At 46.6% G+C, this 17,159-nt stretch overlaps 1 protein-coding gene across 1 annotated transcript; it reads right to left on the bottom strand.

Annotated features, from left to right (window-relative positions):
- Positions 1-947: 947 nt before the first annotated feature.
- LOC125756225 (gastrula zinc finger protein XlCGF49.1-like) lies at positions 948-2,057 on the bottom strand. Its single transcript, XM_049411560.1, has one exon. It carries the CDS (start codon positions 1,833-1,835, stop codon positions 1,098-1,100), a length of 738 nt encoding a protein of 245 aa, XP_049267517.1. The 5' UTR covers positions 1,836-2,057; the 3' UTR covers positions 948-1,097.
- Between the last annotated feature and the right edge of the window lie 15,102 nt (positions 2,058-17,159).

Below are 17,159 nucleotides of genomic sequence, written 5' to 3' on the forward strand. Positions count from 1 at the left end.
CCTCCCCCTCTAGCCACCATACAAACGGGTTGACCCTCCTCCTGAAAAGCACGGCGCGCCACCTATAGTTCGTGGGCATTGCGAATAAGGCACAAACTATGGTGGCTACCATACACAAACTGATAACATATCCCTGTGCATAGTATGTTCTACCGTGGGTAAAAGCGCGCGTGTGTGTGCGACGAACGCGGCTGAAGCAGATATCAAACGAGCCCCCACCTTCGTCGCTTGGAGGGCGCATGCGATAACACCACTCCGCTCGGGAAGCCTGCCATCGAAGCATAGAGGAAACACCCCGTCCGTCTTGAGCGAGCATGAAAACACGCGAGAGGCGGGGGGGGGGGGGCTGTCGTTGAGCAGCAACTTTTGAACGTTGATTCTAAGGGCGCGATCGCTGGCGCGCGCACTATCTCGGCAGCCATCAGCGGGCGGCTCGTATTTCCTGCTACGTGCTGCGCTCTCAATGCGAAGACACTGTGCAGAAAGAGCATCTTTCCCTGGAAACGCCGTATTCTCTTACACCAACGTTTTGCAGAGTTACGCGAGATCGGATACAAAAGAGTTGCTGCCAGCATCACTTCGTATAGCATACAATTTGTTGCTATCGCATTCATTGCTTCGTCCTTCCGGTGAACCTTTTTTTTCTTTTGTTTCGCGGGGGGTTAGGGTCTGCGCGTCTGTATTGGATGACGATGCCCACACTGCAGATGACCAACGCGGTCTTCATTTCTCGCTCAAATTTGCACAACTGAGAAAATTTTAAGCTGGTCGGGCATATTGGCGCAGTTTGGCGCAATTTTAGCAAATTTCACGGCTTTGGCTCAGCTTGGCACAAAAATAAGGAATTGTATCAAATTGGCGCAATTGGCACAGCTGTTGCATCCCTGCTAAACCCACGCCTAGTCACAAAACAAGTGAGAAACCAAGACCAGCCAAAGCATGTTGTTCTATACAGCGTAACTTGGTTTTTACAGCATTCATTTGCAAAATTCTTGACGCAGCATGTTCACATCGTACAAGTGCTCAGTTATCTCTCCATCGCAAATTTTGGAGTGTGGGGTTGTTTAGAGGCCTTTTATGGCAAGTCTGTAGGCCCCTCACCATGATGGCTTCTCGTTTCCATGAAGATGGGACATGTGGTCCGTGAGGTCATGTTTTTGTGAAAAAGATGCAGTGCAGTGGACACAGGAAAAGGCACTCTCTCTTGTGTGCATGCGGATGTGTCTCACGAGGTTGTTCTTTCGACCAAAGGTGGCATTACAGCGCACACATGAAAAGGGACGCTCTCCTGTGTGAGTGCGTATGTGGTCAGTGAGATGGCTTTTCATCGTGAAGGATGCATTGCAGTGGACACAGGAGAAGGGACGCTCTCCTGTGTGAGTGCGCATGTGCTCAGCGAGGTTGCTTTTGGTCAAAAAGAAAGCACTGCAGTGAACACAGGAAAAGGGACGCTCTCCTGTGTGCATGCGGATGTGTCTCATGAGGCTGCTTTTCTGCACAAAGGATGCATTGCAGTGGACACAGGAAAAGGGGCGTTCTCCTGTGTGCGAGCGGATGTGTTTCATGAGGCTGTTCTTCCGAGCAAAAGATGCAATACAGTGCACACAGGAGAAGGGACGCTCTCCTGTGTGAGTGCGCATGTGCACAATGAGGTTGCATTTCATTGCAAAGGATGCATTACAGTGGACACAGGAGAAGGGACGCTCTCCTGTGTGAGTTCGCATGTGCACAATGAGGTTGCCTTTCATCGCAAAGGATGCATTACAGTGGACACAGGAAAAGGGTCGCTCTCCAGTGTGCACACGGGTGTGTTTCACGAGGCTGGTTTTCTGCATAAAGGATGCATTGCAGTGGACACAGGAAAAGGGCCGTTCTCCTGTGTGCACGCGGATGTGTATCACGAGGTTGTTTTTCGTTGCAAAGGATGCACTGCACTGGACACAGGCGAAGGGGCGCTCTCCAGTGTGGGTGCGAATGTGAGCCACAAGCTTGGACTTGTGAGTGAATGCCGCTGGACACAACTGGCACTGTAAGGGGGGCTCTCCTATGTGTTTCCGAAGGTGTCTGTCTATGGTCGACTTGTCCAAGGTCACATAGGTGCACTGCTGGCAGGAATGAAGTCGGCCTCGTACAGACGCCAATGGGAGTAGACTGCTCCAAGGACGCAAAAGACAAGGAGCCTGCAAAGCCATTGAGAGCACACAAAGGCAATGCAAATTATGCCATACACTATAACTGGACTACAGCAGCAGGCAATACAAGGGTTGCTCCGCATGTGTGTGAAGTAGATGATCACCTTGACTCGCATAAACCAAACCTACTGTTCTGGCAAAAGTGCCGACACTGCAAGTTTTACGAAAATTCCCATTTTGTTGGACACGAATTCTACGCTTTACACAGGGGAACACGAGGAGCCAAAAAACAAAAAAATTTAATCTCATTTAGAGGCCATTCCAATGCTATATGTATAGAGTCAAAAGAGTTTGAATGTGCACCAATAAACAATCACCCATTAAATTACTTGCTGCACTTCTGTTTGCAGAGAAGTATTCAAAGAGCACTGCACAAGAAAAGAACCACTTTTCATGTTCCAACACCTGAAGCATGTGAAAGAAAACATGAGTGAAATAAGTTTATGTGATGCAAATTGAAAAAGCAAAGAAAAAAAACTGTTATAAAGGCTACAACAACATCATGGTTTTCGGTAATCAGAATTACCAAGCACATTATGTGGATTACACAAGCAATTGTTTCTTCATATTATTGCCACGCTTTGCACATTTGCCACTAACATCTCTACACTGTTTTAATGAAAGCATAATAATACCATGAAATACAAAGTCACATATTGACCAGATAATGTTTCAGTCACGAATCATTATTTACATGTTAAAGTGTCAAATCAAAGTGCCACTAAAGGGCGTTGTGGCAAGTTATCTGCGAAACTGTTTCAGCACGGACAGATATGGAAAAAAACAAAAGGATGCATTATTAAATACCTAGTTTGAATTGGTGTTTTGTAAGAGACGCAAAATTTCCTCACGTTGATTCAAATTTAAATGTTGCAACAAACTCCATAATTTTCTCAATTTCTATAGTATTATACACAATCAGTGAGAAAAGTGACTAGTAAATTTCATACGTTTCAATACAACCAAACAGAAATAGCAGTCTAGACATGGCCACATCACCATCACAATCACAAGCTCAATGAATTAGGCTGCAACATAGGCGTAAAATGGTAAATAAGTTTTAAGAAAAAGCTGTTGCAATGCCCCTACGGCCATATCCAAAGCATGCAGTTTTTTATTGCTAATTTGGAAGAATGGAAACATCTGCAACAGCAAAGAGACTACTTTTTAATTAAGCGAGCACAAACAACAAAGTACACCCATATAAACTTTACCCTTGGCATCAATCAGGCTTAGAAGTTAGACATTCCTTAATCAATTACATTTTTTTACTATTGCAATTGAGTGACTATTTCTTCAGTAAACAACTAGTTACCATTTCCAAAAAGACAAACTCTATACATAGAAAGGTCAATACAAACATGAACACTTTAATTTGGCAGGAATTATAGAATTGAACAGCTGTGGTAGTGCGATGCAGGAGCATGTGGAATACGAATGTCCAGAGAACCAAAGGAATGCTCTCAGTACTTATTCCCTGAATTTAGCACACCATATGTGGGTAGACAAATGTAGGATCTCGATGTTACCAATTTCGCAGGGCCACGAAAAATATTCGTATAAACAGAAATTTATATCACTGGAAAACATGTAAAATTAGTATGCCTAACAGGTGACAAAAGGAAAAATAAATAAAACTGGTGCATGTTTTCATTTATTGTTTTACAGGGCCCCAGCAATGTTAGAGACCATTTGAGAGTTAGCAAGTATATTTCAGATGTCGATGATCATAGTGGCACTCTTGCCTATGCAACGGACGCACATTAGTGTAATTACAGGGCAAAATGTGCCTTGTCCCATGAGAGCTAATTATCCCCTTCACCATCTCGGTATTCTTCACGTGATTTAAGTGTACTGTGATGAATGTGACTTAAAGGGCCAGTACAATCAGTTTAGATGCTTTTTTCTGTTATCACTTTGTATGCCATGAGTCAGGAGTCAAATTATCAGTTAAAGTTTGGTGGTCGTCCTGTGTGCATGTCTTTCTTTTGTTCCGCTACATTTGTATTCAAGTCAAAACGAACTAGCCAAAATTTCAGCTTTAACTGTAACACTTTTTAATTGTACGGACCCAGTCCTTGCCTTTTCTTTATGTTCAAATCCTTCTGCAACCTACGTCAACCTTGTCGCCATTGCCAGCTGTCGAACGAGAGTGCTGTCTTTTGCCTTGAGCAGTGGTTTGGTGCCCCCTGAGGTGCAAGTGCTGTTCCTCCACTGTGCTGCTCCAACAGGCTATGCAAGAAGCATAACCAGGATCTTCAAGTCAGAACTTCAGAGGCAAATCCAGTATTTTGGCCTCACGTTTTTTTGCTGCAAAGTGTTGCTGGGGCCCTGTTAGTCATAACACGGCATATCTTAACTACAGCGTGCGACAGATAATTAATCACAGGCTCCTCATTACCGACCAGTCTCAGTTTCGGTGTGAGAGTTCCAAAACGACAAGCCACAAGGTGCAACTAACCACCTAGCGTGTGCAAAACTCGACCACGTCAGCACACAGAACTGTGACATACTTCCGCGCAGGCCACAGCCCACACAGCACAAGTAAATCAAGAAGTCCTTTCGAACAGGAAACGAGAAAACAGTGTGGCCAAACACAAAACTTTTAACGCCTGCGCCGCGGCCACAGACTCGCGAGCGGCCACCAAAAAGTAGTCTGCTGGTGCAAGCACGGCAAAAAAGAAATGGCGACTATGACATCATCATAGCTTGTTTTATCGGTTACAGCGTGGTGACGTCGGGGCAGTAGAGGGGTCACCTTTGAGTCACTTTCAAGGGTGTCAGTGTCGTGAGGTGTGGCATATAGCGCTGAATCGTGCAGGTGAACTTCAAATTCATATATAATACCTTCCAAGCTACTGTATTTGCCGTTGATATTTTGCAGATGATACATGCATGTTCACGGGAATCGATCCCGCAGGCTATCTCGGTTGCGAAACATTGTGTCAGTGCCTCTTTAGGTCCCAGCAGGTCACGTCGCTTGCGCAGTTTGATCTGCCTGGCTTCGTTAATGATGTTTTGTGTTGTGGTCCTAAGTACTGAGTGGAGCCATATGAAAATCCAGTAGGTCGTCTTTTTGGTTAGGAAAGTAGCTAAGCAAGCACAGTGCAAAGAGAGAGACAGATGTATTTCAGAAGGTATCGATTGCGTGTTGTTTAGAAAAGGTGGTAACAAAAGCGAGCCGCTGAGCATCAAAAGGTGTGACAATTGATACCGTGTGCTGCACCAGCTGTAGCGCTGCCGGCTACTAGTGCCACCTACTGCTGTGAGCGGAAGTGGGAGTGAGAACACGGCTGGGGCAGTGTGAAAGGAATAAACAGTTCGTGTTGTGTTCTCGTTGAGCTCGGGTCTCGGCTCCACTTATTCTGGCTACATGTAACAACTGGTGACGAAGACCAAACCGCGTGAACAACGATGCCTACCTTCGGTAGGATCGAAGCATTCGAGGGGGAAGGCGACGCCTGGCCTGCGAATGTGGAGCATGTCCAAGAGTTCTTCGAAGCCAACGACGTCGTGCCAGCAAAGAAAAGGTCAATATTTTTGAGCTGCTGCGGGCCTCGTACCTATGCACTACTTTGTAACCTTGTAAAGCCGGAAACGCCCCAAGACAAACGCTCGACGAGATACTGGCCATACTTTGCCTGCACTACGCCCCCACCCCTACTGTCGTGGTGCAATGGTTTCGCTTCAATTCGAGGGGGCGTTCCGAAGGAGAAGTAGTCAGCGACTTTGTTGCAGCGCTCAAGTGTTTGTCCGAGCACTTCAATTATGGAATCGAACTTAACAACATGCTAAGAGACCGAAATGTATGCGGCATAAACAACGCAGCGATTCAGATGCGGCTGCTCGAGATTCCCGACCTCACATTCGAGGACGCAGTGAAAACTGCCTTGGCGATGGAAGCTGCTAAAAGGATGCCAGTGAACTGTGTCAGGCAACTGCAAGTAGTTTACCGGGTTTGCCAACTCATCGGGTATCGTCCACGGCCAAGAGCATGGTGTGTTACCGATGTGGTGACAGAGGTCACTTGGCGCCGCAATGCAGACACAGCAAGTCGCAGTGTCCCTACTGCAAGAAAGTGGGGCACTTGGCAGCCGTCTGTAACTCGCGGAAGGCCGAGACATTCGCGAAGGGAAACACGTCTGCTGCGAGAACTGTACCGCCACGATCAACACGTACAGCACAGGTAAACGCTGTCGACCTTGCTGACGTGCTTGATGTTCCTCGCAGTGCTGACGTTTTGACATGTGGCACCTAAGTGGTGAGCCGACTGTGCCACCTTTCCTTTGCACCGTGGAAATGTTTGGGAAACCGTTTGCGATGGAGTTGGGCACCAGAGCAAGCGTCTCCGTAATGCCGGTAGACAAGTTTCAACGGGCCTTCCCAGAAGTGAGTCTAGAACCTTCAAACGTATTTTTGCGTGGGTTTAGTGGGGAGCTCGAGCAAGTCAAGACCAAAGCAAACGTTCCCGTCGAGTACAAGGGCACGAACGGGCCCTTCTGTTGTACCTCACGAGTGGCACTGCTCCAACGTTGCTTGGGCGCAACTGATTCCAAGCTTTGAGCATTGGCGTCGAAGGATTCAAACAAAACCAAGTTAGTGATGTCCGCGAGTTGATTGCTCGTCTTCCTGAGGTTTTGCAGAAGGCATTGGCACATTCAAAGAATTTTCTGCCAAAATCTTGTAGCTCCCGATGCAGTGCCAAAATCTGCAAACTACACCCACTGCCGTTTGCGTTGGTTTACCTCGTAACGCAGGAGATCCTGAGGTTGCAGCGTGAGAACATTCTCATTTCCATGAAGACAGCCAAGTGGGCAGCGCCGATGTGCCGGTTCAGAGAAAAAACGACACAATAAGAATTTGTGGAGATTTCAAGCAAACAGTCAAGCTGGTCGCTCGTGGAAACCTACCAGTTCCGCGTGCTGAAGTGCTGTGGGCAGCCATGTCGGGAGGTCAGAAGTTTACAAAACTTGACCGGCGAGACACCTACCAGCAGATAGCTCTGGATGCAGAAAGTCGTGAATATGTGACCATCAACACACATGGGTCTCTTCCAGTATACACACCTACCTTTTGGCGTTTCAGCCGCACCTGCTATTTTCAGCGAGAGATGGAAACTCTGCCTCGCAGTGTGCCGAAAACAGCTGTGTACTTTGATGACATTGTTATTACAGGCATCAACGACAAAGACCACTTGGCGAATCTGACGATTGTTTTGGAGAAATTTCGAGAAGTAGGCCTTAGGTTGAAGCTGGAGAAGTGAGTTTTCTTCGCTCCCGAAGTGGATACCTGGGCCACATTATATGCAACCAAGGTCTAAAGCCCGACCCCTAGAAGGTAGAAGGCGTCATCAATGCGCCCGAGCCACAGAATGTGAAGGAGCTTCAAAGCTATCTAGGCCTGCTTAATTTCTACAGACAGTTTTGCCAAACATCTCAACAAGACTGCGTCCCTTGCATCAGCTGCTTTTTGATGGAGAAGGTGGAGCTGGGGGAAGAGCAACAGGAAGCATTCATCACAAGTAAAAGGCTCTTATCAACTGCACCTGTGTTGGCCCACACTCTTCTGAGAAACCACTTGTGCTCAGTTGTAACGCGTCGCCCATATGGTGGGTGCAGTCTTGGCACAGACTGAAGCAGATGGAACCAAAAGACCTGTAGCTTTTGCTTCACGTACTATGCTTGCTGCTGAGCAACTAACGGTCAGACTGACAAGGAAGGCCTTGCTTGGTTTTTTGTGTGCGCAAATTTCATCAGCACCTGTGGGTACGGCCGTTAACTGCTGTAACAGACCACCAGCCATTACTAGGACTGTTTTGTTCAAGTCGCGGTGTGCCAAGCCAGGCATCACCGAGAGTCCTGAGGTAGGCACTCACTCTATCAAGCTATAAATCAAGCTCGTCTACAAAGGCAGTATGCTAGGCCATGCTGATGGACTTAACTGGCTACATCTTCCCGCAACTGAGGTTCAGGACTCTATGCCTGCCGATGTCTTCATGCTAGAACAAGCATACCCTGATGTCCTGTCACCTGCAGTCATTAGATGTGTGACGGTAAGAGATCCCATGCTGTCACAAGTGACTGAGGCTGTCCTGACCAGGAGTCCTCTTCCGGAGGGGACTGGGGGCCTTATACTACAAGGACCAATGAACTTAGTCTGCACGAAGGATGCCTCTTGTGGGGAGCCCGTGTCATCATTCCCAAGTCCCTGCAATCCCAAGTCCTTCAGCTGTTGCATGCCGGCCACCCCGGAAACGAGAAATCAAAGACGATTGCTAGATCCCATGAGTGGTGGCCTGGAATCGATAATGACATGACAAACCAGGTGCGCAGCTGCCCTGTTTGCCAAGCGCACCAGAAGTCTGCCCGGAGGATGCCAATTATGCCATGGCCATTTCCTGACAAGCCCTAGTCGAGGATCCATGTTGATTTTGGAGGTCCATTCATGCGACACTACTTCCTCGTGATGATGGATGCTTTTTCCAAATGGGTAGAAGTTCACCCTGTTCCATCACCATCTGCAGAGGCCACAATCTCTGTGTTAAGAACTGTCTTTGCTCAGCATGGTCTGCCAGACATCATTGTTTCAGACAATGGGCCAGCATTCACCAGCACCCAGTACGCTGACTTCCTGAACAGGAATGGCATCCGTCGCATGCTGGTGCCTCCTTATCACCCTGCTTCCAACGGGGCTGCAGAGCAGGTGGTGCAGATTATCAAAGATAAACTGAAGAAAAGCACACCGGGTGAATTCAGGACACAAGTGGCCAGGGTGCCCTTTCCCTACCGTTCAACACCTCATGAAGTAACAGGCCGTGCACCCTGTGAGTTGCTCATGGGGAGACGAATCAAGACACCCTTGGATGTCATGCGCCCAAGTCTTCGATCGTCTGTTCAATTGAAGCAGATAAAGCAAACGCTGCATGCGGACAAGGGTTGCCGCATTGCGGCAACAATGGATCCGGGTGCCCCAGTGTTCACCAGGAACTTCCGATCAGGCCCACCATGGGTACCTGCTTCTGTTAGCGGTCCTACGAGCTGCGCCTCATCTGAGGTTGTATTACAAGATGGAACTGTGTGACACAGACATGGGGACCACATTCGCCCCAGCCTCGTACATACCGCCACCCATGCAAACACTGTGCCTCTCGACCAGCCAGCTGAGCAGCAAGCAACAGATCCTGTGGAGCCTGCAGGAGCTGCTACTGAGCAGAACAGGCACAAAGCCAGTCCCACCACAGAAATGGGCTACCACGAGCAGTCACTCCACCGGGAGGAAAGAATGTACCACTGCGAAGAAGTGGCCGAACAAGATGCCCTGTGAACCGGTATTCTCCATGACAAGAACTAAAGGGGGAGGATTGTGAGCAATGATACTGTGTGCTGCACCAGCTGTAGCGCCGCCGGCTACTAGTGCCACCTACTGCTGCGAGCGGAAGTGGGAGTGAGAACAGGGCTGGGGCAGTGTGAAAAGAATAAACAGTTCATGTTGTCTTCTCGTTGAGCTCGGGTCTCGGCTCCACTTATTCCGGCTCTATGTAACAAAAGCTACTTTCTGCATGACAAAGAACAAGCACTGTTGATCTCTGGCAAAGAAGCAGGATTTCTAGTCCTGCCCATTCCTCTATACGAGGAAAAGGCTTTTCAAGCCATTGACAAAAGTTTTCTTTCGTTTGCACGTTGGAAGACCGTCGTAAAAAGGAAGCCATAGATAAAAAGGAAGCCACAAACATTGTAGCAGGCAATAACGATCGGCCGAAAGTATTTTTTTCCGTCAAAACCCACAAGCAAAGGCTTCCTTTGAGAGCAATAGTTTCTGAAAAGGGCTCGTGGCAGGGTGTTATGTCTAGATTCATACATGGACACTTAGACCATTTAATTGTGGAAGATCCGTTTCGCATCAGCAATTCAAATGATCTGGCTGACTTTTTAAGGGACTCAGACAGGAATGTAGCTAACTTTGCCTTCTCAGTTTACGTTGAGGATTTATTTTATAGTCTCCCTAAAAAGGAACTAATTGACGCCATGAGGACGTTGATTGAAGAAGCAGGAGAGATTTCATTTCAGAATGCGAGCGGGGTATCGTTAAAGAATTTTTTAGACCTTTTAATGTTTTACCTTGACTCTATGTTTGTTTCATTTAAGGGCCAATCTTTTATGCAGAGGGATGAAGTATTCATTGGTTCCTGTGCCATGCCCACGCTTTGCGAGATATTTTTAGCCAACTGTAACAAACGCAAAGCAGCGGGCCATGATCATAGTGTTGTTATTTATGTTAGGTGTGTGAACCACTCTTTAGTTTTAGTAGAATGGACGACCTCCAGAATCGAGGCAGAATGGTTGAAGGGGTCTTAGATGTTTTTAAGAGCTGTTCAAAGGGGCTGAATTTCACCCATGAGTTGCCAGTGGATGGATGTATTCAGTTTTTAATTGTGCACACGCGTTTGACCGATAACCTTTTTTGCTGGGCGTAACAACCCCGCTCTAAAAAGCAGCTTTTAATTGACAGCTCGGCCCATTCGAAGTTGGTCAAACATGGTATAGCGATGAACTGGCTGTGCAATTCCCTACAAAAGTCTTGCCAGCATAGAGTTGTTGAAAGCTTGCAAGTCAAGTATCCTCGCTTGACAGATGTGGGGTTTCCTCACGAACTGGTGGTGTCTGTCATGGAAAGCTTTCTAAAAGAAGTAAGAACTGGTACTTTCTCTTCCACAAAACAGCGAAGCCGATTTGGTACTTGCTGAGTAGGAGTACCCCACGTCCATCAGCTAACGCATCGCTTCAAAAAAGTGCTGTGCCCAGCTGTGAATGAGAAAAGAAGGCAAAGGCACTCAAAGAAACACACTAACAGGTTCGTTTCCTATGTTGAAGGTGTTGTTTACAGCGTCCCTTTGTCCTGCGGAAAATGTTACATAGGAAAGACGGGGTGCTGCTTAAATGACTGGCTAAGGGAGCATCGAGCAGCGCTATCATCACTTGATGCAGGGGGCCACTTGGTCGACCATTGTAAGTGGTGTGGTTGCGCCCCAGCATTTCATGCAACTCAGGTGTTGGGTCGGGGTTGTGACCAGATTCGATGAGAGATTTGTGAGGCTATGTACATACACGAGAGGCAGACAGGTGCCTAAGTGTACCCTCAATTGTCCTCGCAAAAAAAGTTTAACTTCTTGCAAGGGGCATGCGCCACACGTAGCTTGGCAGTGTAGCTTGATGACAAAATGGTGATGCTACAATCAGTTTAGATGTATTTTTCCTGTTTCCGTCTTTCTTAAAAGTGGCAGCTTCAGAAGCATGCAGTAGCATCAGTTTTCGCCACAGGTCGGCAGACTCACTCATGAGTCAACTCACTCAGACTCAAACTCAAATCGAGCCATGAGTCTGAATGAGTCTGGGTGAGTAATATTCTGGTGAGTGTGAGTCCGAGTGAGTCTGAATCCGAGTGAGCCCTAAGCGCAAATTATATTTATTGAGTAAGTCCGAGTGAGCTCCCTTTTGTTGCCGACTTATGCTCCTATCGATCTTCATTACTATCAACCTTATGTTACCTTACGTTTATACTCAAGTCTGTTCACACATACCTCAGCACACTAGCATTCATGGGCCACCTGAATATTTATTAATCAGAGGCGTGAGTTAGGGGAAGGGGTGTCATGACCTCCCCCCCGAAACTTTTTATGGGAAGTTCTTGATAAAAATTGTGTGAGTCACGTATTTCATAAAGATGCCCTTACTGGATTAATATATGATAACGATGATAGTATATGATATATGATGATAACTTGTATTTGAAGGTACAAGATCAAAAGGCGTATCGTAGAGCACCGAATTTGTAAGATATTGGCGTTAAAGGGACACTACAGGCAAATAATTTATGTCAGAGTGAAAGCTCAATGTATGACAAATTCTAAAACGGCAATATTATCAACAGCAGTGCCCTACTTACCGAGAAATTAAGCTAAATGTATCACATGATGAGCGACGAGTGGGACATTTTCGAAGTGATCCCGATGACGTATGAGAGTCTGCCTACAATAAATCACTAGTAATCGAACTAGCAGCAATAAAAAAGAACCTTTCGTGCATCAAAAGACGTAATAAAATGCTGTTTGTTCGTTTCCGTTTGATTAATGGAAAAAAGAACCTCTGTGGCATTGCCATGGTGAACGGCACACGTGATTCAAAGGTTCCGTTTTCGCCGAACTGCGCTTCGCCCGGCGCCCTGCTTCGCTCACGCGGTCCGTCTCAGTGGTAGTTTCAGGATCGCGTACTGCCGCGTGTGTTTTGCGTGCTCGTGAAAGTTGCTCTGACAGAAAGTTCGACAAAATGCCGCATGCAACAACGCCGGCACTACGAGCCCTCAGCAGCATACCGCGTTCATCGGGGATTAAGTCGCTGAATTGGAGCCCAGCGTCGCGAGCCGATGTCTCGCTGTCAAGTTCTCCGTCCACATCCATTGCGGCGATTGCGGCAAGCTTCGATGGCCGTTGTTGCTGTGGGTCCCGCTACTTTCGCTCTTGCTACTAGTGTCGGCGGCCGCGCAGTAAAAGCGGGCAACGTTGGGTACGGCAGCAGTGACGTATGAAAGTTGGATTTCAGGCGGGTGATTTTGAAGTGCGCTAACGCGATGCGGACGAATAAAACGTAATTTTTTTCAAAATAAGCACTTCCTTGGCATAAAAGTGGCACTACGAGGTTTTGGACTCTATTTCAACAATCAACGTCGACTTAATATTTTCCTTTAGTGTCCCTTTAAAGAGGATTGACACCATGATCAAAAAAGCTAATTTTACACCAACTGACTCATGAGTGAACTCACTCGGGCTCACTCAGATTCAGGTGAAGCCGTGAGTCTGAGTCTGTGTGAATCCGGCTGAGTAATATGTTGGCGAGTTTGAGTCTTTGTGAGTCTGGTTGAGAAAAGGTTTACTGAGTCTGAGTGAGTCCGGCTGAGGAAAGCTTTGGTGAGTCTGAGCCCGAGTGAGCTCTCAGAGCAAAATATATTTCTTGAGTGAGTCTGAGTGAGCACCAATTTTCTTGCCAACCTATGTCTTTGCAGACAATGCCCTTAACGTTTGCAGCCCAAGGTAACAACTGAACCTAGAATGGCAAGTATCACTAAACGTGACCTTGCTGCATCCGAACAGTCAACGAATGCATGTACCAGTAGGAACGCTGCTTCGCGATCGCCGCCATGTGCAACACTGACATTAGGTCCCGAGCTGAAAGATTGGAGCCCATGGGTGCCACATGCGTGACCGGCGGAACAACCAACAATAATCATGTACAGTGTCACACTGAATGTGTGCACAAGGCTGAGCAGGCTGCCCCATGCGACAAAGACTGGAATGCCCTGCCATCATCAGTTGCGCAGTGCACGTCAGCAGAAACCTTCGAAAATTGCATAATAACGACATTATAAACCTGAGTGATGATGCTTTCTTATTCTTCTGCATAGTATGCATGTGTGAGTATTATTCATGCGCTTCATCTTCATCTGCATATACTCATCATCACCACTCGGGCCTGGGTTGTGGGGCTCTGGCTCGGGGAGTAAAAGGAAGAGTCTTACGACCTAAACGAAGCTCCAGGGATGTTTTGTAGCTGAAGATGACGAGGAACCGCTGGAGGGAGAGGTCTAGGGGAACGGACAGCACTCTCCACCACTTGTGAAGCAACGTTTAGGTTGCAAGACTCTTCTTTTTTACTCCCCGAGCAAGAGCCCCACAACCCAGGCCAGAGTGGTGATGATGAGCATATACAGATGAGAAGATCAAGCGCATGAATAATGCTCACACATGCTTTCTTTTCTGCTTTTTTTTTTCTTTTTTTGCCAGCAAGCATGAATTAGCTGCATTATAAACAACTCTTGTAGCTGTTAAAGTACTTATTTGTTATTTCTTTGGACTGACGGACTGACTTGCCTTTGTAATATTTGCTTCATGCTGTATTTTGATAACTACTGTTTCAATTATGAGCATATCTGTATATTCATGCTTGATGTTGTATTGTTGTAATTTATATTGTAACACCCTTTGTTGTTGTGAAGCCTTACAACCCAATCTGTATAGGCTGTATGACCAACAGTACGGTGAATGAAAAAAAAAAAAGCGTCCAAGTCAACAGCCATTCAGCCTCTATTTTGCTCACTACCGAAAAGGACAAATGGAGGAGAAAAGAAAGGGAGCTGAGGAGCCAGATACTGAGGCTACAACAACCCGTCGACAAATGCAAAGACAAGCTCAAGCAACTGACAACAGGCCGCATTTTTCACGCCTACCACACTGGCTCAAGTTGAGAGTTGGCACTACAACTTCAGATTTGAAGAACAGCATCTCTTCACAGAAATCGGCCAGTGTTGCACATCATATGCAGCTGTTTTTGTTTATTTTTCGCACCACCATGATATAACTGATTCAAGCTGTGAAATGGTGGAATCGCTTGGCATAGGCCCTATTTTCTGGCACCAGCTGTTGTTGCTTTCTCTTGGTGGCAACAAATGTAATTCTCAAAAGCTTTATCAAGAGATCGGATGATCACGCATATCCCTGGATGCAGTCTAGTGACATTTTGAGCTCTTTAGTGCAGGAACTCCATAGTACGCATCGAAGAACTTTGATCGCCCAAGCTTTCAGTATTAGCTCCTGGCAAATGCTGCTTTCAAAAATCAACTTTCAGACTGTCAAAAACTGACTCTCAGTCAAGCGAATGTAACGGTGACAAAACAAACTTCGCGCATCACTGGCATGTGCTCTCTGGTATCGGCCGAGTAGACGACACGCGAGTGTCTTGATCAAATAGCCATGAACAACATGCCTTTGAAATGGGCTGGTTGCCCAGAACGACAAGTGCTTCATGATTCCCGTTTACAAGTTTTCATTATACTTTAAACAACACGAATACAGCCGCAAACTGAACCATATAGCAGCTTTGAATGCAGCCACGGCATTCGTTTCCGCGAGCGACGATAGGTCTACTCCGGTGGTGGCGCCTCGTGGCTAAAAGCCGCACTAACGACAACGGCCGGTTCCCATTGCATTCCTCTCCTTCGCCTAGACGTAGAAAGATAGAAGGCGCTAGCATGTCGTGACGGGAGTAAATTTTCAGTTGAAGTCTGGCGGTCGTCTTGTGTGCATCTTTTTTTTTGTGCCTGTTTTGTTCCACTGTAATATGTTTTCAACTCTTGTCAGGCTTCGCTCTCGCAGCAAGGCTAAAAAATGCAGAGGACAATTCCCAGGGATTTTATCACTATCATCATCAGCGTGAATGCGCCTAGTGCAGGGCAAAGACCTCTCCCCTGTTTCGCCAGTCAAACCCGCCCAGCGCTCTGTGCTTGCTATAGCCACATTATTTCTGGAAACTACATCTCTTCTGCCCTCCTAACTTTGTGCCTTCCCCTTGCGTGTCTGCCTTCTCTTGGAATCCAGACTGCTCCTCTTAATGATCATTGGTTATCTTGCCTATGTGCTACATGCCCTGCCCATGCCCATTTTCTTCTTGATTCCCACTTAGACGTCCTTAATACCAGTTCGTTCTCTGAACCACTCTGCTCTCTTCCACGGCTCGCTGCCCCATCCTTTAAGTTGAACCCTCTTTCTCAGCCTCCAGCTTTCTCCTCTGAAGGTAAGTAGCTGTAAGGTGCAGTTATACACGTTTCTCTTGAGGGATAGTGTTAAACTACCATTCATGATTTGCAAAAGCCTGTCAAATGCACTCCACCCCATTCTTATTCTCCTAGTTCAGTCTCATGGTAAAACTCTGAAGTAACGCTGTTCTAATTAGAGATATTCCTTTACCACTTCCAGTGCTTTGCTACCTATGGCAAAGTGCAGTTCTCTTCCAAGGCTGCTCAACATTACTTAGTTTTCTGCACAACAATTTTCAGAACTACCATTCTACTGTCCTAGTCCAATTCAGTAATCGTGATTTGCAATTCGTCCCCTTAGTTACTCATCAAGGCAATGCCATCAGTGAATCTCAGGTTAGTAAGGCACTCTCCATTCACTCTTATTCCTGAGATGTTCCCAATCTAGGGCCCTGAAAACCTCCTGTAAGCTGGCTGTGAACAGCATTGGGGAGACTGTGTCTCCCCCTTACTTTCTTCTTCACTGCAATTTTGCCACCTTCTTTAAGGAGGACTATGGTGGCTGTGGAGCCTCTTTAGATTTCTTCCAGTATTTATACACATGGTTCGGCGATGCCTGGATTCTATAGTGCCTGCATCACTGCTCAGATTTCGATCGAATCAAATGCTTCTCGTAATCTATGAAGGCTATATATCAGGGCTGGCTATATTCGGCGCATTTCTCTGTCATCTGATTGATAGTGGGAATGTGGTCTATTGTCGACTAGTCTGTAGAAAATTCTGCTTGGTTCTTTGGTTGACTGAATTCTAAGGAGGGCCTAATTCTAATAGCTATTACCTCTGTAAATCGCTTGTAGACGTCGGACAGTAAGTTGATCGGCCCGTATTTCTTCAAGTCCTTGACGTCCCCTTTCTTATGGATTGAAACAATGTTGCTGTTTACCGTCAATAGACACTTCGTATACAGGCGGTCGCTTTTCAAGCAAAATCTGTCCACCGTCTTTGAAAACCTGCTGTAAGCTGATGCTCACCAGGAGCTCTGCCTCTCTGCATTCCCTCTAAGGCTTTCTTATGCTGTAAATTTTGTGCAATTGTTCAGCTACTGTAACGATCTTATCCTATTCATAGTGCTGTTGCCTTCCTTCTCTCTTAGTGCATAAATTGATTTCTGCCGGTACCCAGTTTTCTTTCATAGTTTCTAGGCTCCGTCTGTTCTTTACGACAACTTCGATTCTCTCCATATTGTACCATCTTATGTCGGCTACTGTACGCCTTTTCATTAACTTCGAAAGTTCTGCCAGTTCTATTTTGTCTCTTGGTTTCAGGCTTTCCTGCTGAGGTTTTTCGTCTGCTGAGAGAGCTTGCCAGTGTCCTGTCTAACGACCG

Source organism: Rhipicephalus sanguineus, unplaced genomic scaffold (assembly GCF_013339695.2).
Source record: "Rhipicephalus sanguineus isolate Rsan-2018 unplaced genomic scaffold, BIME_Rsan_1.4 Seq411, whole genome shotgun sequence".
NCBI lineage: Eukaryota > Metazoa > Arthropoda > Arachnida > Ixodida > Ixodidae > Rhipicephalus > Rhipicephalus sanguineus.

Excerpts from the sequence above, each read along its gene's own strand:
- LOC125756225 (XM_049411560.1), bottom strand. The coding sequence starts at position 1,835 with ATGCAGAAAACCAGCCTCGTGAAACACACCCGTGTGCACACTGGAGAG.